Source organism: Diadema antillarum, unplaced genomic scaffold, assembly GCF_040938485.1.
Source record: "Diadema antillarum isolate AM-2024a unplaced genomic scaffold, OU_Dant_1.0 seq00000998_RagTag, whole genome shotgun sequence".
Classification (NCBI taxonomy): Eukaryota; Metazoa; Echinodermata; class Echinoidea; order Diadematoida; family Diadematidae; genus Diadema; species Diadema antillarum.
Window position 1 is genome coordinate 1198255 of NW_027271836.1, and position 26430 is coordinate 1224684.

The 26430-nt window shown below is 39.4% G+C and overlaps 1 protein-coding gene across 1 annotated transcript; it reads right to left on the reverse strand.

The window, feature by feature from the left end:
- Nucleotides 1-626: 626 nt before the first annotated feature.
- Nucleotides 627-24829, reverse strand: LOC139742337 (rab GDP dissociation inhibitor beta-like). Its single transcript, XM_071652914.1, has 9 exons — nucleotides 24661-24829; nucleotides 19845-19952; nucleotides 15314-15416; nucleotides 13217-13354; nucleotides 11148-11346; nucleotides 9405-9536; nucleotides 7788-8062; nucleotides 3776-3975; nucleotides 627-2534 (listed from the first exon to the last, which is right to left on the reverse strand). The coding sequence occupies exons 1-9, from the start codon at nucleotides 24703-24705 to the stop codon at nucleotides 2388-2390; spliced, it is 1347 nt and encodes a 448-aa protein (XP_071509015.1). The 5' UTR covers nucleotides 24706-24829; the 3' UTR covers nucleotides 627-2387.
- Between the last annotated feature and the right edge of the window lie 1601 nt (nucleotides 24830-26430).

The following is a 26430-nucleotide window of genomic DNA, read 5'->3' on the forward strand; positions in this document are numbered from 1 at the left end:
GTCCAAAGAAAACATACATTCAAGCATTCTGCTGTCCTAGCTTCTAAACTTTGAAGCGCTAAATGACTGCCAGATGAACTCGAGTTACACGCTATCAGTCGATTCACTAACAAGCCGATCCATCCAGTGTGATACTTCTACCCATTAGTACGGGGACACCATGGAGTTGGAATGATGGCTAGTGTGGATATATCTAAAAATCCCTGTAACAAATTGGGGACAGCTTTATCACTGATCTCTAGGTAAGCACTCACACAGGTGAACAATTTGGATTGGAGTCCACCGTTACCGATAAGCTTACACTTCGATGACTATATTTGCAGACACATGGCTGACAAATGCTATCTGTGGTTTTTGAATGCCCCCAGTGGGCAACAAATTCAATCAGACCACCAATGATTCCCCAGGCTACCAGGGCATTAAAATCATTGGTGTGAGACTGTGGACAGACTCATACATTCTTTCAATCTGCAAAGGCTGTACTGGTCATCGCTTGCTGTCCACTTCCCAACTACCACCATTTAGTTAGAGCAGGCTCTATGCAGAGTCCACTTTCTAACAAGGATGATTCACCCAAGGATTTCATCTACAGAATGGCTGACACTGTGATATGTGACAAAACTCTGAAGACCAATGAACAGTACGTGATATGGCAAACATTAAGTGGCAAAAACGCACTAGATTTCCAAGGTTTTATCTGAACTTCTTCTCTTTAAGTTTTCAATTACTACCTTCCCAAGACTACTCAGAAACACCACCACAAATCTACTTTGTGTTGAAACCATAACCAACAGGGAAATACACAATATGTGATCTCGTAGTCTCAGATCAAGATATTTCAACTTTGCTTCTTGACCAAATTGCAAAAGGTAAACACTCCACATGACATGTACCTGCAGAATTTGGTTGAGAATTCTTCACCCAAACTCTATATATAATCCCACACTTTTCTTTCTTCTTGCCAAAGTCACTGAGCACTCTTCGGTTTAAAAAGAGAATATATCTGAAGTGTAATGTTTCTTCCTTTCCGTGACTATCAGGGCATTCACACATACCAAGATTGCTTAACTTGAAACATGATTGTAATTAAGCAAACCAGAATCATGTTTCAAAAATTATGCAAACTTGTGGTGTGACTGCAAACTAGAATCGCGGAGGGTGATTGAAACTTAATTACGATCGTGTTTCAAATGACAGTAAAGAGGCGTTTTTCATTCACGTTTCGCCAGAATTAAGCAACGACACAAGCGTGTGAACAAAACTTAACTCCAATCGGTTTTGGGAGGCGGAGATTATGATGACTTTCCAATCACTCCTGCAGAAAGATGGCTCAAGAGTGACTGATTGGAACTTGGCAAGAAGCCAAACCTCCCCTCCTTGCTCTGACATTGAAAACCACAGAATCCATGAAGCCTTCCTCTCGTCATGTGAATGGACGACGATTTAAATCTTAATTGCAATCGTGTTTGTAATTGTGTTTCAAATTAAGCAAACTCGGCATGTGTAAAAATGTCATGAAACAAAGGAAATAATGATTCCTCCCCTCACATTGCATCTTCTGTGTACACTGTGGTCTTATGAAAAAAATAAAAAAATGATTGTCTACAAAGGATTCTGCAAAGGATACAAAAGAGATGAAATCTTTCAAGATTACGATACTTGCAGTATGCCACTCTCTTGGAAATCTTGAGTTCTTGAGTGGCAGGAATTGCATTACACTTGCCACAAGTGATCTCATTTGCACTTCAAATATGATGCAAGACTTGTTTTGTCGCATGATAAGGTCAGAAAATGAACATGATCAGAATGTAACAAACAGAGCTAAATATACTTTACTAATTGCAGTACCAGGGTGATCTTAAAGCCTCACATTACCTTATTAGTAGAAATATGACTATGCTACATTCTAATAGGACAAAGATAGAGTACATGTTACATAGAAATGAAATTAAGAGACATGTAAGCATTACATAAGGACCAGAGAGAATGTAGTTGCAAAATGTTAAGATATTCTTCAATTCTACTGTCTACAGACTTGCAAAAGAAGATTCAGTTGATCTTTCACTACACAGATCCAAAAGTTAAGGTTAAAAAAAAAGTCACACTTTTGGGGAGGTACAGTCTAGAAGCAGGCGGCGGTGTTATCGGTCCATTAGGATCTGTATCGGATTAGGAGGAACCCTAATAGTCATGACTAAATATACTATAACAAAGATTATATACACTTCACATTTGATACATGTAAACCTGAAGATGACCACAAGGGTCCTGAAGCTATGAATTTAACAGGGGTCCAGGGAGATGGATTGGATTTGGGAGGGGGAGACTATGGGATAGGGATAAGGGTGGAAAGCAGAGAAAGAGGGGGTGGGGAGGGGGGGGCAAGCTTATTGCTCCTGCTGGGCAGCCGCCAAGTCCTGCTGCACCTGACTGAAGTCAAACTCTTCTCCAGTCGCCCGCTTGTAGAGCTCCAGGATATCGTCGCACGTCGTCTCAAAGTGGGTCGTGGGATCATAAGATTTGGTGATGAAAACCTGCCAGAGGGATAAAACAAGCAAAAATAACAAAACGAAACCATTTTTAGAAATGGGCACGCCTTAGAACTTTGTGCATCCTTGCACCGATGTTCAACATTCGGCAAGTCCACAATGACAGAATAATTTGGCAGGCACCAACGATAATACGGTTTCCTCAACGCAGTCTTTCTCAAACCTAAAACCTTTGCAGAGCATGTAAGGGTACCCACTTCAAACCTTACAATACTTGCTCCACATTCACACGATATACCGGCTCCTAGATTAAACACAAAAGTGAGGAACTGCCTTCATTTTTAGTTTGCACAAGGAGAGTGGGGGCAGTTCCAGTAATATGAGCAAACTTCAGGCAAAAACTACATTCATATTTTTGAAATTCAAAAGTATTATTTCCTGACTACTCCAACATATTCAAAATCTTTGTTTGCAAGCTAACTTCCCTGTCTCTACCATACCTCTCACGACAAAGCAAGCACTGCTACTAATGACTCATTAATTCAACAATAGTAAGTTGCAACCCTTACATATTCCGTACACTACAGACAGGTTGAATGCCAGTCGTGCGAACAAAGTTATACAAATGCTATGATAGGACCAAAGCACTACACCAGGGTCCCATTTGATAAAAGATCTCAGAATGGCAATTCTTGCTAGATTAGCAGCTTCCCATAGCAACAGCCAATCAGCAAGCTGGATTTTTGTCATTACCAAGACACTTGCCATTCCAGCAAGAGTTGCTATCATAGCAACACTTCAAGAAATGGGGCCCTGGTGTCAGTGCTGCTGAATCTCTGATAGAAATATGTGAACCCACAACATTCCTTCTCCCATGAGCTATGTCTGTTACACTAGTGAGGTCTGCTCCATAGGGCTGGACACTGTGTGAATGCAGTACTGTAAAAGCTGTTATTTTTGCGAGGGTTTAATTTTTGTGAATTTTGTGAATCACTTTTGGGCCGCGAATTGACAACACCCAAAAATACCGCCACATCCTATGGTATGTGCTGTTATCTTTGTGCATTCAGTCGTATAGTAAGTGCATTTAGGGCCTACTGTAAAGTAGCGGAGCGAACAAACAGGCATTAAAAATGGTGCACTTACAATAGCCTTGGCGTCAAATCGCAAAAGTAATATCTCACGAAAATGTCTGTAACCTCCCCATTTGTGAAAATATCTACATGCAAATATAACAGCTTTTACAGTATTGGAAAGAAACTTGTACAAAAGCTGATTCAGGCTACCTTGCTAGTGCTCCCGTCATCTGTGGGTACCATGATATCAGAAACCTCCACAAATTTCTTGTGGATGGGACCAAGGAGTTCCAGGCCGGGCTTGAGCTCCTCCTCAGGGTTACTTGTCTCAACCGTGGTGGCAACGAGGGCGATGTACCAGTCCTTGGCAGCAACATTGTGGGTGTATGACACACAGAGGACATAGATGTCTGCAAAGGAATGCAGAATGTGTGGACAACATATAGGTTAAAGTGTTGGGACTACACCGCAACATCATTTCTCTCTACGTTTGCTTTTGTGTGTGTGTGTGTACTAGCTCTATTGGATAAAGAATCAAGTGGCAGCATTTGGATATTAAGTGTGCAATACAAACTGAAGGTCGTTGAACTCCCGTGCAGATCTTTGTCAAGCACAGAACTTCAAGATCACCTCAGGAGAAACTTCTTTTAACTCTTTATGTGCCACGTTCGCGAGGCCGACTCAATCGACGGCGCGTCAACTTTGCATATTCTGCTTTAACGCTCAAACCCGATCGATAAATCGCCCAATGCCATAGTACAATGAAAGCGTTTCTCGCGATTCCGAACTTCTCACATACCACTGAACTTTAAGTTGTGATTGACTAGAAAGCGGTGTTCCCTACTGGATTCGCGAGTAAATTTTAAGTTTCTATCACCGATTTGTGTGCAAAAGTCATGCCTTTACAGTAATGTAGCTACTGGGCATTTGAAAGAAAAATAATCATATATAGATTTGTCATACAATTTACATCAAAGCAAAGCTTGGCATTTCCTCTACGACTTTGCTCACTGCATGTCTAATTCAACAGAAATTTATAAAAGTTACACAGATTTGAAAAACAGAATTTTTTCTCAAAGCATGATTACGTTGGTGTCTCAGAATGATGTGGCACACAGGGGGTTTCCACCATGGCACATAAAGAGTTAGTAGAGAATGCATGCACTTGTGAAACGGAAAATTTCAATTAGCACTCAGGGTGGACATATGTCCAGTCTAAAACCAAATTAGAACTAATGAATGAACAACTACTGTATACTCCATATATTTAGCGAGTCTAATTTTTCACGAATCGGACTTCATGACAATTTCGCGACTGGTTAAATTTGCGATTGTGGAGTCCAGTACTGAACAGAGAAATGTATGCCTGCACGTCATATTCATGTCGGGAAAATAAAAACCTTGCGAAATATTTGGTGTATGCAGTACATATCTCAGAGTATACTGATACTTCCCTTCCTTTCTCTTTATTGCCACTCAGTGAGTGGTGACTTGTATATTATATTCTTACAATGTCGTATTGTTTAGACAATCATTTCTGAGGCCCTTGTCCTTGTCAAGCGTTTGGTTATGATGATGGTCTCCTGAATTTCTGTACATCAAGAGTTGCCTAATTTGTCTTTGAACAATAGATATACTGCAACTTATGTTTGTATAAATGTATGCATAAAATTATTTGTGTATTTTCATTTTGTATTGTGTCAGAAAAATAAGGTTGGATATTTGAATTAATCATTTATTTGTTTTAACTGTCAGACTCAAATCATACAGTGCTCAATTAGTTTGTTCAATTGACCTTGTATTTCATTTATGTATGAAAAAGAAATTCAGAAATAAAATCAATCAATCAATCAATCAATCAATCGACCGATCGATCGATCGATCGATCGATCGATCGATCGATCGATCGATCAATCAATCAATCAATCAATCAATCAATCAATCAATCAATCAATCAATCAATCAATCAATCAATCAATCAATCAATCAATCAATCAATCAATCAATCAATCAATCAATCAATCAATCAATCAATCAAAATTCTTTTGTCATGATGCATATCATTCTAAAATATAGAAGTCAAAAGATAATTTGTCTGAATGGGTCTAGGGCAATTACCCCCTGGGCAATTTCCCTGGACCTTTCCCCTGGCCCTAATCCTAATCCTGAACCTAATCTGAACCCTAACCCAAACTCCTAACCCTAAACCTAACCCTAACCCTAATCTTTACTCTAATATTACCACTAACCAGTATTTAGCCGGGGGGTAATTGGCCTCTTGGGATAATTGCCCGGATACGGTCTGAATGAGAATGCTGTAGTTTTACAGGTATTATGTTCAACATATTTCTGAAATATGAGGATCAGAAGAATAAATTGTCTCGCACGAGTATTCAGTAAATGTTCGCGCAATATCTAATGGGTTGTTCTAATACCAGTCAGCATCTGGATAAACATGATCAAATTGCAGTAGAGAAATTGCAATAGACAAATTGGAACGGTGGATTTTCAGTACCTTGCGTTCTAAAAGTGATATATTTTTTGACATTATAAGAAAGAGCATCTTCCGCAGAAGACAATGATACCAAAATCATTAAATTTGGTGCAGAACTTTTTATTCCACAGCCAATTCTGTAAATGCAGTCATTTTCAAATTTCGAATTCAAATGAGCGAAGGATTTGGGTGCGACACGCGTTCCATACGGTGTATTGTGTAAGCCCGTTGATCCGTGTCAACAACAGATACAGCTTTCACATTGGGCACGCACACACACACACACACACACACTGTTTTTTCCTGGCCCGCGCCCAATGTGAAAGCTGTATCTTTTGTTGACATGGACCAACGGGCTTACACAATACACCGTATATGGAACGCGTGTCGTACCCAAATCCTTCGCTCATACGTCGCAAAAATCCAGCGAAATTTGAAAATGACTGCATTTACAGAATTTGGCGTAGAATAAACAGCTCTGAACCAAATTTAATGATTTTGGTACCATTGTCTTCTGCGGAAGATGCTCTGTCTAATGATGTTATAAAACATATCACTTTTAGAACGCAAGGTACTGAAAATCCACCGTTCCGCTTTTTTTGGGACACCCGGTATAATGTGGGTTGGTCACATAACAGGTACGGACTAGATAAACATGATTACATGAAAGAACATGATTTGAAAGGGTTTCCCAAGGCCAGTACATGCTGGGATGTTCTTCCATGGGGTAACATTTCCATGTAAACAAATAGCAAAAGATAAATGATCATAGAATGATCTCTTGGGCAATCAATGGAGTCTGTTTGTGCATACCATACAGTGCTCAAAAACTGAGCAGCTGCTACTTTGCAGCAGTTATAGAAATGTGATTATGGAAAGCAGTGCTTAAAGAATTGGGTGGGCAATGCATGCACAATGCACAAAAAGATGTGCTGTGCATGCTGTAGGCTTGGTAGTGATGATGCAAAAATGGCTACCACAGAAAATTCAAATTGAAGATCTACATTCTCAAAGAACTTTGACTACGGTAACACATATATGTATAATATAACAGGTGACTTTTTGTTGTTGGGAATATACAAACTGTTGTCATCTCGGGGACTGGAATGCACTATTCTTTCTTTTTTTCTTTCTAAACTATTCATTCTCTTTTTCTTTCTTTTTTCATTTTTCTTTCTAAACTATTTAATTCTAAACTATGTATGTGAGCTCACAGGGAAGTTTGTTTGTTTCGAATGAGTACTCTGTAAACTCAAAAGTGTCATGTCAGACATTACGTACCAAATACAAAGCATCCAAAGAGAATTTGTCTCAGAAGAGCTTACTGTGGATTCATGTGCATCACACCCTGGCTCAAACACCAGGGGCCCGTTGCATAAAAGTTACAATTATGGTAACTTTGCCATCCAATGGTAACTACCATGGCAACAATACTCAACAGCCAATCACGATTAAGAATTCCATGGAAGTTACCATTGGATGGCAAAGTTACCATAATAGTAACTTTTATTCAACGGGCCCCTGCGGGGCTCCATTGCATAAAACTATGGTATCTTTTCAATCTATGGTAACTCTACACTGCATGGAGATCATTAGTGATTTTTCTTGGCTTTAATTGGCTGCGGAACAGTGTTGCCATGGTGGCTACCATTGATTGCAGAGTTACCATTCCTTGTAGAGTTACTATAGTTTTTATGCAACGGGGCTCTGATGTGACTGCCCCCTCACCTGACTTGCGTCCAATCTGGTTCTGGGGGATGATGATCTGGCAGGAGGTGGCGTTGTTCACATTGGGGATGGGCTGCTTCAGGAGGCAGATGGCCCGCACCACCTGACCATCCTTCCTCACCTTGTCGGGGAAGTAGGAGGGGTCGGCAATCACCATCTTGCAGCGGGCCGTCTCCCCTTGCGACGTGACGCCGCACACAGCACCATTCTCGTCGTACTCGATCTTCTCGATGGGCTTGTCCAGCATGTAGGTGCCGCCGTATATAGCCGACAACCTGTTATGAAGTATTTGATATTGTATATTAATATGTTTCAGTATCAGATGCACTTTGTAATATGTCTTTGGGTGTACTAGTAATGTACTCTTTGTATATTTGTTGTAACATCCAATGCACGCAGAATTTTCTTTGCAGATAATGAAGTAATCAATCAAAACATCGGCACATTAGAGAGCTGTGTAATACCCAGGGAGGAATGGAGAAAATGAAGCTTGCAGAGGAAAGGTGAAAACATAGCAGAGCACTTGACTGAGATCATTTTAAGCGTCATGAGAGAAACAGCAGTTTACAGGTCTGTGCTGAATCCCACTGTGGCAGTGTTTACCACACTCTAGCAGGGGAAGAAATATGATCAGGGCCCCGTTTCATAAAACTTGTTATCATGACAAGTTGTCATAGTTGTGACAAGCTACTGAAATCCTTGCATCTGATTGGCTGAGAGCAAATTTGTCATAGATATGTGGCAGTTGTCACTGATAACAAGTTTTATGAAATGGGGCCCAGGCTGAGGTGAGGGAGAACTAGTGACAGAAAAATCCAATTGATTGGCTTTGATGCCTGTCTTCATAACTGAAGAGACAGATGGTCATGTTGAAGGCAGACAGTTGAATATAATCAGATTGAAATTAAGAGAGACAGGAGGAGCGGTCAGACTGGCAAAAGATCGAGAAGTTAAAGATCGCGAGGTCTTCTCGATCTTTTGTCGTGCGGTCAAACTGGCAGCCAAACTTCTCCATCTCTGGATCGAGAAGTTTGGGTCATCAGTGCACATGTGCAAAAAAAAAGAAGAAGAAAGAGCACGACTTCCGATGGCTAGTGATTGTGACGTAACAATGCACACCTGTACATGACAATGGCCTCATGCTTCAGAGACACTGCCCGCAAGCAGGTGGTTGACTGCTCACGTGAAATTGCGAAGTTTGAGTTTCTCGCGGTCACACTGGCAAAAGATCAAGAGTTTGGAGGGGGTGGGGGAAGAATCCCTAGTTGATGTAGGAAGTTTTTTGAGCTTGGCAGGATGCTAAAAATGAAGTTTGTGTGCTTTTATTTCCGCAGAATGAAGACAGTAATCAGTGGAACATATGACAAGCAAAATTATTTGCTTGCTTCTATTTAGACGTTAGTTTCTGGTCACACAAAAATTTTCACACTGCAAAAATTTCCACTTTTTACAGTAATCTAATTACTGCAGTCAATGGAATTGTATTGCACTTTAAAAGGTTGTTTTTGAATTTGATGTTGTCATTTTTGTTTTGTTTGATTTGTCTTTTTTTTTTTGGGGGGGGGGGGGGGGAGGGAGAGAGTATTTTTGTAACCAACCCAGGCAAGGGAGACTCACCTGGCAAATCCCTGGGGGAGTTCTCCGAGACCGTAGAGTGGGTACAGGTAGGGAGAAGTTCCATAGGTGCTCAGGGATTCGAAGTAGAGACGGCACCGCTTGATGAAGTCCAAGCATGGTTGCTTCAAGTATCTGACAAGTGAGCAAGAAAAAAAGTGTAGTAGAACACCACCATTGCAACGTCCACATAATGAATAATTTTGTCATGAATATGCATATTTCCAAGACAGTAACGTAAACCGACAAACTGAAAATCAAATATAGCATGATCATAAATATGAAGGGTACAGCATTTAAAATGTAAATATTACATCTAATACTATACAAAGTGGGAACCTTTACTATCAACTTTCTGGTCATCTCTGCGAGTCAAGGAATGCATTACATAAAACAGATGAAAGTAGTAGAATAAAACCAAATGAGGGATTCTAACCCTTTGATCGGGGGGGGGGGGGGGGGGGTCGACAACTGCTATTATTAAGCAAAACTACACAGTAGCGATCATAGAAGGACTGATGACAAGAGGATACGTGTATGCGACATCTGTACCTTTTTTTTTTCTTTTTTCTTTTTTTCTTTTTTAGGAAAGTTGATGTTGAGTTATCAACTAACTTTTGCAGGAAGCAAATTTGTTCGACTTTGCCTAAATAACTATTTCATTGGTGAGTCTACACTTTTGATGGAGAAAGCAGGAATGTTGACCTTTTGAATGACATTGTAGTATTCTGAGGGCTAAAAAAAAGCATATCTCTATAAGAAAAATAGTATTTTTACCTTTCATGTGATGGACATGTGTGGTAATACAATTTGGGGAAAACAATAGTTTCCATGAAATCTGCAGTATTTCTGGTGAAAAAAAAAATTACAGTTGGCATTTCTATGTCACATTGTGGTGTGTTTACTTTATTTGCTTCTGTATAGAGCTTGTTCCAAATGAGTTTGAATTTGAAAAATGGTTCATTTGCAGGGCAACTGCAGAAGAAATGAAATGATGGTAAGCATGCACCCACAAAACTACAGGTATTTCCTCTGAGGAACTTCCCAATAAGGATTATATGCACTGACTGAAGTAAAGACACTACCACTGCTGCCTATGGGTTCAAATCAGGCACCCCAGGATTGTGTCTACAACCCCAAAGTTGAGCCAAATCTGCTCCTCTGAACCATTTTGTACTTAACTAAACATTTTTGTACGTTAAATAATTGTGCCGCCAGCACACTGATGATTGCTGATATGCCAGTACACCTCAACCCACAAGACGAAGTGCGCGATAACATGTTTACCAGTGTGAGGCAACGTGCGGCCAATAAAAATCAACACACAGCTCTCGACCAATGAGCTCGCAGGATTTTCGCTACCCATTCTATAATCATCGATAGCATGTGTAAAATGCAATTAATATCGGCCTGAGGGTCAACATGTGTATAAATATGTCCACTGCATGCATGCAGTACAACACTGCATGATCGTCAAACATGCAACCAAATGACAAACAACAAACAACAGAGCTAGAGGAATATTCATGTAGGTAAAAACATCTTGTAATTATTTCCAAAAGATGTGTTCGAGGATATAAAACAATCATATCATGCACTATATCGAGCCTCTGGTAAAATTATGGATTTATTATTGCACTATATTCTTCAGGGCTGCGCCCCTCAGAAAATAGTGCTATTCCTGTCACCTCGGAATCCACAACTTTAACTAGGGGCTCTCAGTGCATGGCAAATTAGGCTGCTTACTCGTCATCCCTATAGAGTGCTATTGCGTGGCCAGCGAAGTCTTGTGTGTTACTATCCAGATTATACTTGGCAAAGACCTCCGTCATGGTAGTCTTGTTGGGATCTATGCCACTCCAGGTCTTTGGGTTCCCTTCCTCAAAGTTATTCATGAAGCTGAGGAAGCTTTTGAAGCGTCTCTTTTCAAATATGCCCATGAGTGCTGCAGTTGAGAAAGTCAGAGAGATTGATGAACAGTTTTGCTAAAAAGCAAAAAAAAGCAAAACAAAACAAAACAAAACAAAACAAAAACGTGAAGTATTGGGCCAGATGCATAAACGCTAGCAATTGCTTGTGCTAGCCTTTTACTCGAATCCGTATGCATAAAAACAAGCAATTGCTTGCGAGCAGAAGCTTTTGCTAGCAAGCACAAGCAATTGCTTGCTGCTCACACAAAACTAATTTTTAACACAAAGGAATGCCACTTTTCACTTCTGAAAGAAAGCCGTAAAATGCTGAATTTAGATGAAACTACAAATAATGATATGAACATTGAACCAACACAGTTTGACATCAATGCTGGATAACAGAGAGCTTTGTGGTCACAGGTAAAGTGTTGAGAATCCAAAATTGTCAGGAGTTCCTGAGATATATAACATCCCAGGTTTTGCTACATATTGAAGTCACACAAGAGCTACTGTATAAGTGGAAATTTTTGCGGTGTTGAAATTTTCACGCATTTCATGCAACCAGAAACTAGTGCGAAAATAAAAGCATGGGAATATTTTTGCTTGCCATAGGTTCCTGTACTTTACTGTCTTGCTTCCGCGGAATTAAAAATACATGAAACTCTCATTGGGTCGAGCGCAAAAAATAAGTCATGCGAAAATATCCACTTTTAGAGTATCATCTGGATACCAGCCATTCACTTTTTCTTTCCCAGTTGTACTTGATGTGTAATGGTATTGTATGTTAAAAACTACATGTGTGCATGAAGAAGTACTTGTGATATTTCTAGCAAGAAATTTAGACACTCAATGTTAACCTGTTAATTAACAGACATTTCAAGATTGGTTGAATTTTATGAAAATCAACATTATCTATCGCAATGAGAAATTAACGGTACATTCAAACTTTGGTCTTCCTCTTCAACAAAACAAAAATAAATCCTTCAATTGGGGCATATCTGCTCAGTCATACACATCATGAGATTCAGTGAGACATGTGGAGGCATTCAAGATATGGATCAGACAGTAAGGGTCATCGTAAGTGACCTTTGGACTCTCTCTCCTCTCTATCTACATTGGTCATAAAATCACATCAGTAACATGTCATGCACACAATTATGATGAAAATTGAGTTGGGGACTCCTAAAGTTGCTATGATTACCAGGTAGGTGGACAATTGGACAGTGGGACAACCCATAAACTAATTGCTTAATCTAACCTACAGACCCAAAACAGAAAAAAAAACCTTTCTGAAACTATATTGCACAGGAAGTGTAGAGACTAGAGTGAACTATAATTTTTCTCCTTTTTTTCCCCGACTGAACTCCTGTATACCTACTTTTGAGTGAATTTACACAATGTCTTTAAATTTTGAATTCAGACTAACACAAACTAATAATAAATGTTGGTGCAATGTGTCCTCCAGTATTTCTGTAAAACTTGAGTTCTGAAGTGCTGTGGCATCTTCACTGCGTAACACTGTCAACAGAGTGACCATAAGAGGATTAGCAACAACAACAACAACAACAAAACTCAGGACAATCTGGAGACTATCACTGACAGCATTGATGGTTCTCACAGACAAACTTGTGACTCAATGCTCACATGGCTTGGATAATTGATGACCACTTATTAGGGAGCTTTAGATTTTAGATGCGCGGACGTTCAAAGGGAAAAAACATGCTCTGAGCTTGCGCAGTAGCGCACGTCAAGCTACAGCGCACGCTCAGACCATGTTTTTTTCCCTTTGAACGTCCGCACGTCTAAAATCTAAAGCTCCCTATTATCAAAATCAGTCTACTACAAGGACAGTGAGAGAGAAAACGCATTACTCAAAATGGAGATGTATGGAAACAGTATACTCACAAGTGGCGAGGGCCTCCTTCTCCGAAGCGGGCACCTTGTGTATCTTCCCTCCCTTCTTGTACACATAGCTGCCAGCCACGGACTTGAATTCCAGGTAGCGGGTGACCCCAGAATGAATCAGGAGTTTGACCAGTTGACCTGAGGGATGAAAAGTGACATAGCAGCAAAATAAAACTTGTCCGCATAGGCATCCATGAATCAAACATTATAATTCCCCCAAAAGGAAAGCATGTGCTCAAGACCTTACACATGGTAGCTACCTACATATAAAGGTATGTATAATTTCATCTCACTGACAGTACTGTATGCACCACATACATCTATTTTGTAAGTATAGTATTTTGCCATATAGGATTAGTAAGAATATTTTGCGAGTCCTTGAATTCAAAATCGAGAACCACAGCTACTGCAATAAGAAATATGCACCATCCTTTGTATGAAGTAAAATTTAGTGATTTCTCACCTTGGAGAAAGCATACAGTATACATAAGTGTTACATCTCGCTGAATTTGTTTTTTGTATTCTTTTTTGGGGGGGAGGGGTAGTAGGTTATTGTAGTTTCGCAAATATCAGTAAACTCACAAAATTTGTGAAAAGAAAAGAATTATGAAATATATTGCATATACAGTACTTCACTGTGTGAAGCAGCCAAAGGCTGTCAACTTAACTCTAAAGTAGTTGGCATGTTTCTGCGAGAGTTTTGGTCAACATAAACCTTCTCTCTTTCATAGGATACACATTGCCCTTGAAAGTGCACTTCGCAGTTTTGTTGGTACATTGTTATATTCTACACTACACTGCTTTATACTCTGCGTCCTAATAAAGTTTGTGCAAAGTACAGATCTGTACATACTTCTCCACTACATGTACAAGTATACCACAGTAGAACTGAATGAGACATACAGTATCTATAGTCCTTCACTTCACTATAGATCCATATCCAAAGCACTTGATTCACACTTGATTAAAGAGGCTGTAATTGCGGACCACTCATTGTTGCAGATACATGTAACATGAGAAGGCTGCTGTATTAAAAATGAGGGATGCGTATCACAGAATCAATCTTAGATGCATAATGTGCAACTTTGTGCAGCTTTTGTACAGGTGTGTGAGAATGCCCCTGCACGATGGATTCTGTAGCTACACCACATTTTTGCTTTGCTATCACTTGTGTGACTTTCCTCACCTCTGGAATTGTCATTTTGCAATTACGGCACACATTACACATACTCGCGCTTCTACAGTGTGGCAAAGAAAGTGATCCCGAGATGGCTGAGACATTTCACACATGAACTACCTGTGGCAAACTTTCCACTTAAGTCTCAGCACTTGCATGTATTTGCAGTCAGACTGCCCCAAACAGGCATCAGTACAGAGATCTATTAACGGCTTATTAGCACTGACACAAGAATGCAAGGCATACCTGATCTTCATACGTCATTTACACACTTTGCCTGAATGTCAACATCTCACAGTTTCACTTTTGATGTCATTCATCTTGAGAGCAGTGGCAGGTATATAGGGCATTTCAAAATAACAGAACTTCAGGTAATTACAGTTTGGCGAGTGTAGTGCATTACCACTAGTTTACAATATCCTAAATCAGATACAATGTATAGTATGAGCTTCCATATTGATTGCAGATATGAATTGTGATGGATGACAGTGAGATCATGCTTCTGCAGGGCCTATTAAATATGAGTAGGCTCAATTCTTTAATTCGATTCCAACTATTCCACTTATGTCAACAAACAATTTATCTATGTGATACACTCTCCAAACTAAAAAACTACAAAGAGTTGCTACAAAACAGCATGAAAATTGATTACAAAATGTTATAATCTTCCCATAAAGGGGGGGGGGGGGGCGATGGTTACGACTGTGAATACCTACATGTAGTCTCACATATTTTTTTCTAATGGTTTGCTTGTTTTCAACGCCTGCCTCTACAGTTTGTTTTCCCACTTTATCTTTTCGTGGCACACGGAATTGTTGTAAATTTATAGTGTATCTGCTTCATGGCACGTTTTGTTGAGAAGCTTTTTCAAATTAGTCAGCATGAAGAGGTACAGAAGACACCTGGTAGACAATAATTACCTGAGGCCATCAGAAACTTGGGGCACAGATCCACATTCCAGTCCCGACCCCTGCCGTAGATTTTTTCGTCTGCTTCCCCACCGTCCTTGAACTTTGAAAACAACTGCAAACGCAACATGCACAGACCACAATTTCAAGCTCAAAATGTGTGGAACCCTTGCATAGCTCTGGAAGTCCACCAGAAGACACAGGAAGGCTACAAAGCATAATGCGCACTCATTTGACAATAAAATGAATAAATAGGCACGTTTTGTTTTCTTTTTTCAAAAACGAACTATTAGACACATACATACAGTGTACACAAGACCAACAACGGATTATGATACTGTATCCTGATATTACCATTTGACAGATTAAGCGGGGTTCCCACTATCACGATTGGCGCCACGATTGAAATCGTGGTCTTAATCGTGCAGCAAGCGTGATGGTCTTATCAGATTGTATCAGATCTTAAGGTCAATCGTGGCAATCGCGTTAATCGTAGAAAAATTTTGGACGGTTCAAAAATTTTCTACGATTAACACGATTAGTTTTTGATCGTGATCATCGCATCAGATCGTCTAGGATCGTATCCAAACGCAGCAAATCTCTTCTAATCGTGCTTCTTGATCGTGTTGATCGGGATCAACTTTTTCACTTCACTTCCGCTTATTATTATTATTATTTTTTGCCCATTTGCCCTTATTTTACTCATATATTGATGTATTTTGTATTTTGATAGGTGGTAGCCTGCATCTTTAGATTATTATTTGCAAACGGTAAATAGTATGACGGTGTGGGGTTTAATTGTCGTAATTTTTAAGGTACATTATCAAAATCATTTTTTTTTAATGATTTCATAAAATGAAAATTGTAGATTTTTAGATGTTTTCAAACATTATGTTAATGATGTTTTCATTAATGAGTTGCTATTACCATTATACAGACACACAAAACAGGATATGGGATAACTTTTTTAACGAAAACAAAAAATGAGCAAAAATAAAATGGCAATTGTATGTCTGCACGTATTGACTAACGTCAGTACAAAGGTGAGAATAATTTGATGAATCGTGCTTGAATGGGTACATATCAAAGGCAAATGGTTAATTTTTAAAAGTATATTACAGAGTATTTTTTTTTGGGGGGGGGGGGGTGCAGTATCCTGCTGTTTGTGTATTGTACATAGTAATTAGGAGTTGTTTCATCAGCCATCGTTTGACCCCATTACATCTATTTTGACACTTTTCAGTGTCTTTTTTTGCATGTTTGGTAGAGCATGATTTTAGAGGAAAATGGTTATTTTCAAATCTCGTTATTACTGCAAATGTAAAAGTGACCATTGTCGTGGATGTGAGATCACCCGTATGATTATGACAATGAAGATCACTCTTATTATTTTTCACAGTTAGTTATTCAATAAGTGTAGCAATATACCCCTGCGAAATAATTTTGCGTAAAACCTCCTTTTTTGTTAAAAAGTGACATCATTTTGATTAGGGAGTCACTTTTCTGTTATGTGTGTGTATCAGTTATGTTAAACATTGTTAAGTAAAACACTAAATCAAGCCGAATAAACCAAACTTTTAATAACCCATGAGATAACGACATTTTGAAATAAAAAGGCATATGATACATACACTCTGCGAATATGAAATCGAACACATGAGCAATACTATCCATTCGGCCAACTTTCGTATATCGAGCGTATATAACACATAATACTATGTTACATAACATTCAAAATGATCAAATCCTCTTTCTTAGCTTCCATTTCATCATATAATTATTTCCTTCATGTATTGGAGAGAAAGATCATTTTGTATTGCTGGTTTTTTTTTTTCTGGGGAAGAGGGGCAATCATCTGATCTTATGTATTTGGGTTCGTTATTTCATTTTTTTTTTTGTGAGGGGGGAGGGTGAGCATGTCGATTTAATAATCTATTAATTTCTTTACGTTTAATATTAGACGAGGGAATATCTGAGGTTATGTCTGGCCTGGGTGCTGATTTCTCTCTGATAACATAATCGTCATTAGCAATACTGCAAAGGTTACGTTGTCATCATCGTCAACCTGTCAAGCCTTGCCATCATCAATGGTTGTGGATAAAATTAATAGGCCTAATCACTCTGCATAATTTAAGGGAAACAATGAAATCCATCGTCAGCCGGACTATAATATTCCCATTCGGGTCCAATCGCGCCTCAAATGGGGGTCGCTTCTGATCCCGATCGTAAAAAATATCGTATCATATCTCAGCAGCCCGTAGTGGTTCGCGGTATTCGTATTGGAACGTATCAGTACGTTGCTGCACGTACCAGATCGGGGATCCTGATCGTAATGGTCATGTTAGATCGGTACCAATCGTGAACTCAATCAGGACAATCCTGTCGGATCGTATTTGAACGGCAGACCAGATCGTGACAGATCGTATCGCTTGAAATAGACCAATCGTGACCATATCGCGTCCAAGCGTACCAACACGTATTGACTCGCATAACCTCGTATCCAAAAGTGAAATTTCAGACGAGTTCAACAAATTTTCCACGATTAGTTACGAATGTCCAATCGTGGCGTTCGCAATGGATCGCACGATAGTGGGAACCCCGCTTTAACTAACTAACCCCACTATCCATTCATACACTCGTACATTTTTGCTGAAATATTTGTAGCACTTTTTTCATATTTGCTCCATCTATACTATCCAACATTCAAAGATTAGTGCAATCTGGAAGGAAGCACAAAATTTCTCTAAAGATTGTTTCCTTCAAATTGTGTTTCATCAGCAAAGCATTCATTGTGTTGAAAGAGAGGGGAACAATATTTACTCGAAATTGACAAGAAATGTTAAAGGTCATGCAGGACCCCACTGTTACATGTGACCTGCAGCCAAAGTACGGAAATGAATCTGATCAAATCGAAGACTACAACTGAAGGATCTGACAGAAGTCTGTGACAAATATCATATAATCAAACAATCATCCAATTATCAGTCTCATTTTGCTAAAGGAAGCTTCATTATTTGTGCATTCATGTACAAATAGTTACACTTGGTTTTTTCACATACATTGTAACAGAACATTTGCTAATTGTTGCAGCTAAAGATCAGATGTAAAGATACTGACCATAAGCAATGATCTATTCAAGCAACTATATCACTGCTTTGGGCCTTTGTAAATTATTTTCAAAATCCAATGAGCACTGTGGAACAAAATTATGTCTAACAATATTCTTTGATACACACCCAAAAGACATTCAAAGAGTTGAAAAACATTACTATGTAACAATAAGGATTTCTGTGAGATAGCCCGTTAACAGGCATGGTACTGTAAAACGAGAAATGTTCGCGTGCATTGAAATTAAAATGCATGCGAAAAGTACTTGTCTACACTCTATGCATTGAATGCCTGTGGCAGTTTGTGAAAATTAAATGCCACGAAAAAAGCTGTCAGCTCCAATTCGCGAAAATTCCATGCCGCAAATATATCATGTTTTACAGTACTACATAAAGACATATACTCCCTCTCTAACTAGTGACAAGAATGAAAAACTGTGCTGTTCATCGGAAAGTTGTAAATCACCTGACTTACTAGGGTGTGCAAGGTGCTTGTCTTGACATTACATGTATTGTTCATACAATGCTTCTTGTGTACATGATTTACAGTGGCCATGAATGGATTGATGGCAAAAGGGTGCTCCGTCTAACACAATAGGCCATCTAACTTGGGTGTTGATCTACATGTACGATCTGGTAATAACCTTTAGGTAATCCAAAAATAGAACTACAACAATTTAGATTAAAAAGACATTCCTAAAAGACAGCTCTAGCATCAGCTGTCTTGACATTGCTGGCTTTCAATTCACATTAGAGATCTGTGCATGCAATACGTCCAAAATATGATCTGTTTTTCATAGACTGACAAAATGTCAAACAATTTTCTCTGCTCTGGAAGATGAATAGCGATCAAATGCAATACCGGTACTACACAACACTGCAGCAGAGTTATGAAAAATTGGAGTCCTTCACCAGAAACAGGAAATTTTCAGCCATTTGCATAAAATAGATGATTATGACATCACAGACTTCAAAGTCATGTGACCCTCATAAAGATGTCACATGCCAAAACCTTTCGATATCTACTACATTTCCCTCAACTTTCCACTTCTCTCTTGCTTCAAATTAACCCTCCATTAATTTCTCAGGGTGCAAATATACATTTAACTCTCTTATGGCCATCAGCAAACTGCTTGTGTGCATAGCAAATGGTATTCTGAGGTGGCGGGGCTGAAAGGGTTAAAACATCTTGACATACAACCCATGTACTGTAAAGCAAGATATATTCGCGGCATGAAAATTGTTATGAATTGGAGCTGATGGCCTTTTTTGGTGCATGAAAATTTTGCGAATTGCCACTGCCATTCAATGCATTTAGTGTAGACAAGAACTTCTGCCTGCATTTCGCTTTTGCTAATCTTGGCTCTCACGAAATTTGCGAAATTAAAATGCACACAAACACTTCTGGTTTTACAGTACCTGGAAAGGATACTCACTTCTGATAGGGGAGTCATTGAAGCGCTGGCACCTCCGTAGTACTTCTCTCGATCCATGTGCAACACCTTCCTCTTGGACACCGAGAGAACGCCGCTCAGGACGCATTCCTAAATAGAAGTAACCAACAAAATATGTGACCCGCGACAACGGTTTCAGACAAAAGTCGCAAGAGCAAATTCCCTCCTAGGCGAGGTACAAAGATTTTGACCATTATTTTTGTGGATTTAGGTTTTTTGCAGAAATCGAATCTTTGATATGTTTTCTACATCCACACTAAATTTCATAGCATAATACTAAGTTTTTCCTATCGAAAATGGAATTTTAAGCAACCTATGTTGGATCGCACTCGTCAGTTTCAAGCTTCTTTCGAACGCCGCGCCAATATCCACAGTGTTGCTACGGCGCAGGGTCTCGCATGTGATTGGCTGGTGCGTTGCATACATTTACATAATTCAGCTTTCGGAGACACCAGTTACAGCGTTTGGGGAATGCTTTGTCCACGCGTGCACGACTACATGCTCCATTGTTCTTGCTATAGTGGTTTACATACGCTCGCTCTGGAGTGCGTGCTCTTCGTTTGGCTTTCTATCCAAACTATTCTACCGCAATGTTCGACAACGGAAGTGAAACAAAAATCATGTAGCATGACATTATCGTGTGAAAAGAAAACTAGATATTCTCAAATTTGTCTACTTGTACAAGTAGTAAAAATTATGTTGGCAGACTGACTCAATGGAAGGTAGATGGGAGGAAAGGAGCGGTCACATGTGACTAATTATATTCAAATACTACACGTCAAGATCACACCAAACTAACAAGTCATGTTTGTTTGTTTATTTGTTTTAATTTAATTAGCACCACCGAATAAAGCAACATATGCATGTCTTGTAAAAGCAAAACAAACAGGAAGCGTGACCCTTGCCCAGCACTAGCAATTTTCTGCCTTCAAAAGGGTCGCCAATGATAAAGACAAATCAACCACCATGAAAATGCGATTTGTAAATGTGTGGATTCGCCACCGCTCCTGTTACATGTATACTGTCATGGTGCGTGGATGCCATTACGTAATGCGTGCACCATACACACGTACATGTCCACCATACGTGCAATTATCGTATTCGCCATCTTGAAAAACGTACTGTAAAACAAACCCGAGCGAAACACATTGTTTTTCGGCTCCATACGCTGAGCTCCGAGGAAGGTGCCCGGGAAATTTGACTCTCTCAGTGAGCCAATCAGAAGGCGATGTGGTTGCTAGAGGCGGAGCTTAACATCGATTGGCACCATCGTACGGAAGGGTGATTCTCCCCTCGCATCGCCGCTCGGACATTGTCTTTGAGAAAGAGGTAAATCTTCAAAGCCTGTTTTCTCTCAATTTTGTCAGGCTAACAACTTAAAAAGTGCATTTCATTTCTCTTTCTATGCCCACTTATGGTGCCGAAGAATACAAGTGTTTTATAACAATGCAAAGCTTATGAAATGGGCAATGTGATTCAGTGAAAAAATGAATTTTCAAAATTCCTGACTTTTGCCTGAAACCGTTGTCGACGGTCACATACATAATAACAATAAAACTCATTACAATGATAAGTATATGAATGACGACTTTGATGAGGACAGTGATGATGATGAAAATCATAGTAGCGATAAAAGTAAAAAAAGAATATGAAACACATTGCTCTTTATGGGAATATCAAATAAATCAGACCTGTTTCATTATCATCATTATTATTACTATTATTACTACTACTACGATGACGACAGCAACAACTACAGAAAAGTTGTCAGCTTTTTTCAAGGGGACGCATTTTGACTCTGATGCAACGTGCAAGGGAGCGAAGTGACCGAACGAGTGAGCAGATAGGGTCTGGGAGGGGGTTGTTCCCCCTCCGAGACTATGGAGATTTTTTTTGTTTTGGGATGTGAAATTGTGCGATCTGGTGCATACTTGATAGAGTATTTTAACATTACCCTAAGAAGACATTAGTTTGTATTTAATTTAGTATTGGGTACTAATTGTAACAGGAAGTTTACATGTGCTTAATGTATGGTACTGAAAATTAGCCATGGTTTAATTAAACACACACAGCAACAAAAACTTCTGCAGCTCATCTTGCTCTGCGTCTTGCAAGACTGCTGAAAGACTTTCTCTGCAGCATCCATTGCCATTCAGTAGCCAAGTGAAACATGGCATACAAAATACCAGTATGCAGCGGCATCGATCTGTTTTCATGATTGGGGGTTCGCCAAAATTTGGAGTTGGAATATCTGTGCGAGGGAGTGGAGCGACTAAGCGGGGAGAGGGTGTGAGAGGGGGTATCCCCCATCCGTTATACCCCCCTCAGACACCAGGGAGATTTTGCAGTTTCAGACCTGAAATTCAGCGTTCTGGTGCAAACTTTGGGGCAAAATTTTTGTCTTTTTTTCCTATCAAAAAAAGTAGGAAAAAGAGATATTAACAGATTTATACTAATTGACTAACTCGCAGCATCTCAGCTCTTGTTCCGCATGTGCGACATCACTGTGTTGGCCTATAGAGATACATGGAAGTTGACAGGGGAGGGTGTGGGAATGGGTAGCCCCCCCCCCCCCCCCCACACACACACACGGAGCTTTTACATTTTCAAGAATTTAAATAGAACGATCCGATGCCCACTTGTGTGAGATATTCAGAAAATCTGTCAGTTCCCAAATGTGCCAAATCTAATTCTGTGGATAGGAACCGAGCGGGAGAAAGGTAAATCAGAGTACATGTATGAGGGAACTTTTGAATATATCTGAATTGAAGTGACATATTTCATGCAAACTTTTTGATGAAATATTCTGAAATTTGTCAATCCCCCAGTGTGCTAAGTGTATGGAAGGGGGCTTAACAGGGGAGGGTGTATCACCCTCCCACATGACAGAGATTTTGCATTTTCAGAATTGAAATTCAACAATACGTTGCACAATGGGTAAAACATTTGGAGTTTTCTATCAACAAGGCAAGAAAGTTGTTCCTATTTGGGGAATTATTGGGGAACAAAATCACGTTTGCCCCATTGTCCTCCAGGATTGATGCCCCTGCATACGAGGGAGCTTTAAATAGCATTTTAAGAATTCAAATGAAAATATCTCGTAAACACATTTTTTATGGAATTTGTGAAGCTGTCAATCCCCCAAGACTTTTAAGCCCGAATTCACAAAGATGGTACCATTAAAACCATGGTTTAAACCATGGACAATTTGCATGGAGCACCAAGTGTCACATGGCTTATTTTGTTACGAAATCAGTCATTTCGTCGACAAAAACGAAATGAACATTTCGCCAACAAAATGACTGATTTCATAACGAAACAGGCCATGCGACACTTGGCGCTCCATACAAATTGTCCATGGTTTAAACCATGGTTTCAATTGCACCACGACACCTTCGTGAATTCAGGCCTTAGTGTACTAATAGTATCAAGGGAAACCAAGCAGGGAAAGGGTTAACTGAAAGGAGATGATTATCCCCCCTCCCGTACATCCAACGGAACTTTTGCTTTTTTTTTTTTTTTGAAGTGAAGTGACATATCTGGTACACACTTTAACTATGATGGGGATTGAAACATTTATAAATCTGCCAATCTTAAAGTGTCTCAAGTCTATGGAAAAAGAATCAAATGGCAGAAGGTGTGGGAGGGGGTATTCCCTTCTCATGGTAGAGAGATTTTGCATTTTTAGAATTGAAATTCATCAATCTGGTGGACACTTTGGGTGAAATATTAGTAGTTTTCTATCAAAAAAGCAAAAAAATCTTCTCATATCAAGAATTATGGGGGGGGGCAAAATGTTTGCCCCCCCCCCCTATATTTTCATGGGGGAGGGGGAAACTGCCCCCCTTCTGCGGATCAAGCCGCAGAAAAAAGCACCGAAAATTTCGAGTCGGATCAGGCGGACAGGTGTGGCAGCTGTGCATTGAACGAACCCGCTAGCATCCGTGATTCAGTGGGTCAGTGCACATCAGTTGATTAAAACTTGAATTTCGTCAAAACAAATTGATTTTTTCTTCTTCTCATCTTGGAGAGTGGACATGTGTGTGTCACAAAAAATCACAGTACAAACTTGCGACCATATCAGATGTGAGATGGATAAGAAGTGAAGAGGAGGCCTCATGAGCTGAGCACTGCAGGGAGGGGGCCCCTGGAGGACCCAAGAGGTGCTCATGAGGGGGAAGGTGCCTCATGAGAATGCCTCAAGAGCGGATTTACAAAGATACACAATACATCTAACATTAGGATCTAATTTCCTGAGCTCCATGGATCTCGGGACTACTACCCGACTTAAGTAGAAGCGTAAAAAAGCCGAAAAAGTCAAGTTAGAGGTCTAATTTAAATCCCTAAGATGGTCTCTCTTGGCATTTACTTAAAAGAATTGAAGGTTGTCTTTTTATTCATTCACAATGCAGAGCAGTGACAATGTAAATTTAACTTTGTTCTTTTTCTATTTCATTTTGCTTATGAACTGAAATACCACTCTCTGAACTCCAACCAGAAGAGTCTGGATACATTTCATTATATTTTCGCACAAGAGCAGTAAGTATCTGACCAGTGATTCCGCTCAGAAATAACACCAAACATACGTAAAACACACAGCTGCAACGTTACATGTTGCCGTTGGCACAATACTAATTATAAAGTAAAACACTACAGTACTTGCAGAAGCGCATTCATTCATTAGGCAGATAGTCACATTGCATCGACACGGCCATTTGGATCAGCATTGAATATCCGCCCATCTCAGGTAGTTGTCACGTTACAACCTGTTAAAATTAGATCGTTAGGGTAAAAGTACCTTCAGACCGGTTCCTAAAATGATAACATCGTATTCTTCATCCATAGTGGCGATGAAACGTAGATAAGCACGATGAAATCAGAACAAATTCAAGCGATATTTGACTCTTCTCTGGCTCTGTTCGGTGTGCCGTATTGTTTCGACAGGTCTCGAGATTTCGGAGAGATGGTAGCAGTGCGACAAACGGGGTACGTTTGTGTACGCAGTTATGTACTGTAGCGTACACACAGTGCAGATACGGACGTAGACATGGTGAATGGATCGTGAAAATCCTATTCATTCTACGATACTACACTAACCTTTGACCATTGTGATGCCGCCACCTCTCGACTCAAATTATACATGGTCTTTTTATCGCGACATAAAAAACACATATCAAATTTCACAATTATTATCATTATTTTATTTTCACTTTAGCGTTTCATCCTGTTATCATTACCAGCACAATCCACGGATATTTTGAAGACAATTTCTGCATTACATTTTATGGAATAAACTGTACAAAAGTTTCGTCATATTTATTTCATGTGTAGAGTCAGTTTCTTACAAGAAACTTAAACTTGGGGAAATGATTTTTGTCACGGTACACCAGCAACACCATTAACAATCTAGACCTTGAGCCTTATCTATCAACGTACAATAATTACAAAGTACAATGCAAATTGTCAGCTGGTGAAAACCGGAAAATGACAGACAAAAATGACAGAATCTGCACATGGTACCTTTCTCAAGCTTTTTCGTCAATACATCTCAGTCACCCTTAGGCAAAGATGGGCAGCATACCTGACCTAACATTTTGGATGTTTCACGAACGACAATGATATCAATTTTGATCAGACATGATGTCAGAGGAATTCTCTAAATTATTCCTTCTTCTACTAGATAGTGTATTGAATGTGTCGACATCATACACTTACTATAAAGATGTGAATAACTTACAGATACATTTTGCTCTCCTTCAATCATACAGTATGCCCCCCCCCCCAAAAAAAAACAAACAAACAAACAAATAAACAAACAATACAATAGGATTTCCGCTTGATAACTTTAAAGATGATTAAACAATCTGAAAGCTATCTAATGGAATGAAAGTATAACTTCTTACCTACATTTGCAGAAAGCCCCATTCAATTTGGTTCAGTGGTCACAGAAAATGTGGATCATTGTAAAAGAATGTCAGGTCCGTTTCTTCCAAGTTCAGCACTTAGATGCTCTTGGAACTGTGAACACAATGAACTAAACTTTTATGGGGGGGGGGGAAGGGATGACAGGCTCTACACAGATCCTCATTTCTCTTTGACCATATTGCACTGAAGCAAATCGGATGGGGTTTTCTGTAAGATGTATAGGTAATAAGTTACAGTTTAATACTTTGAAATTGCATTTGGATTCCACTTTTTTTAAAGTTATTATTGCGGAAAGTCTGGTTGTATTTTTAGGACATACGGTAATGTTGATGATCTCATTATTTTAGAACTTATTCCATTCGGTATGACTGTCTCCTTATTTTAAACGAGAACTATCGCCATAGTTCTCTGTGGAGATGTTCCCTCTCTTTCCGTCTCTCTCCCTCCCTCTCAGGACATCTGTCTTTTCTCATAAATGCATTTTTTCCATTTATTTCCCATTTTCAAGAAAGAGTGTCAGTGTACACAATACATACATCGAAATATAATATTTTTAATAATTTAATAATAATTTTTACTCCGCTTAAGATCTCATGAATTACAATTTAATATAGACAAAGAAAAGAAAAGGTTGAAAGAAAAT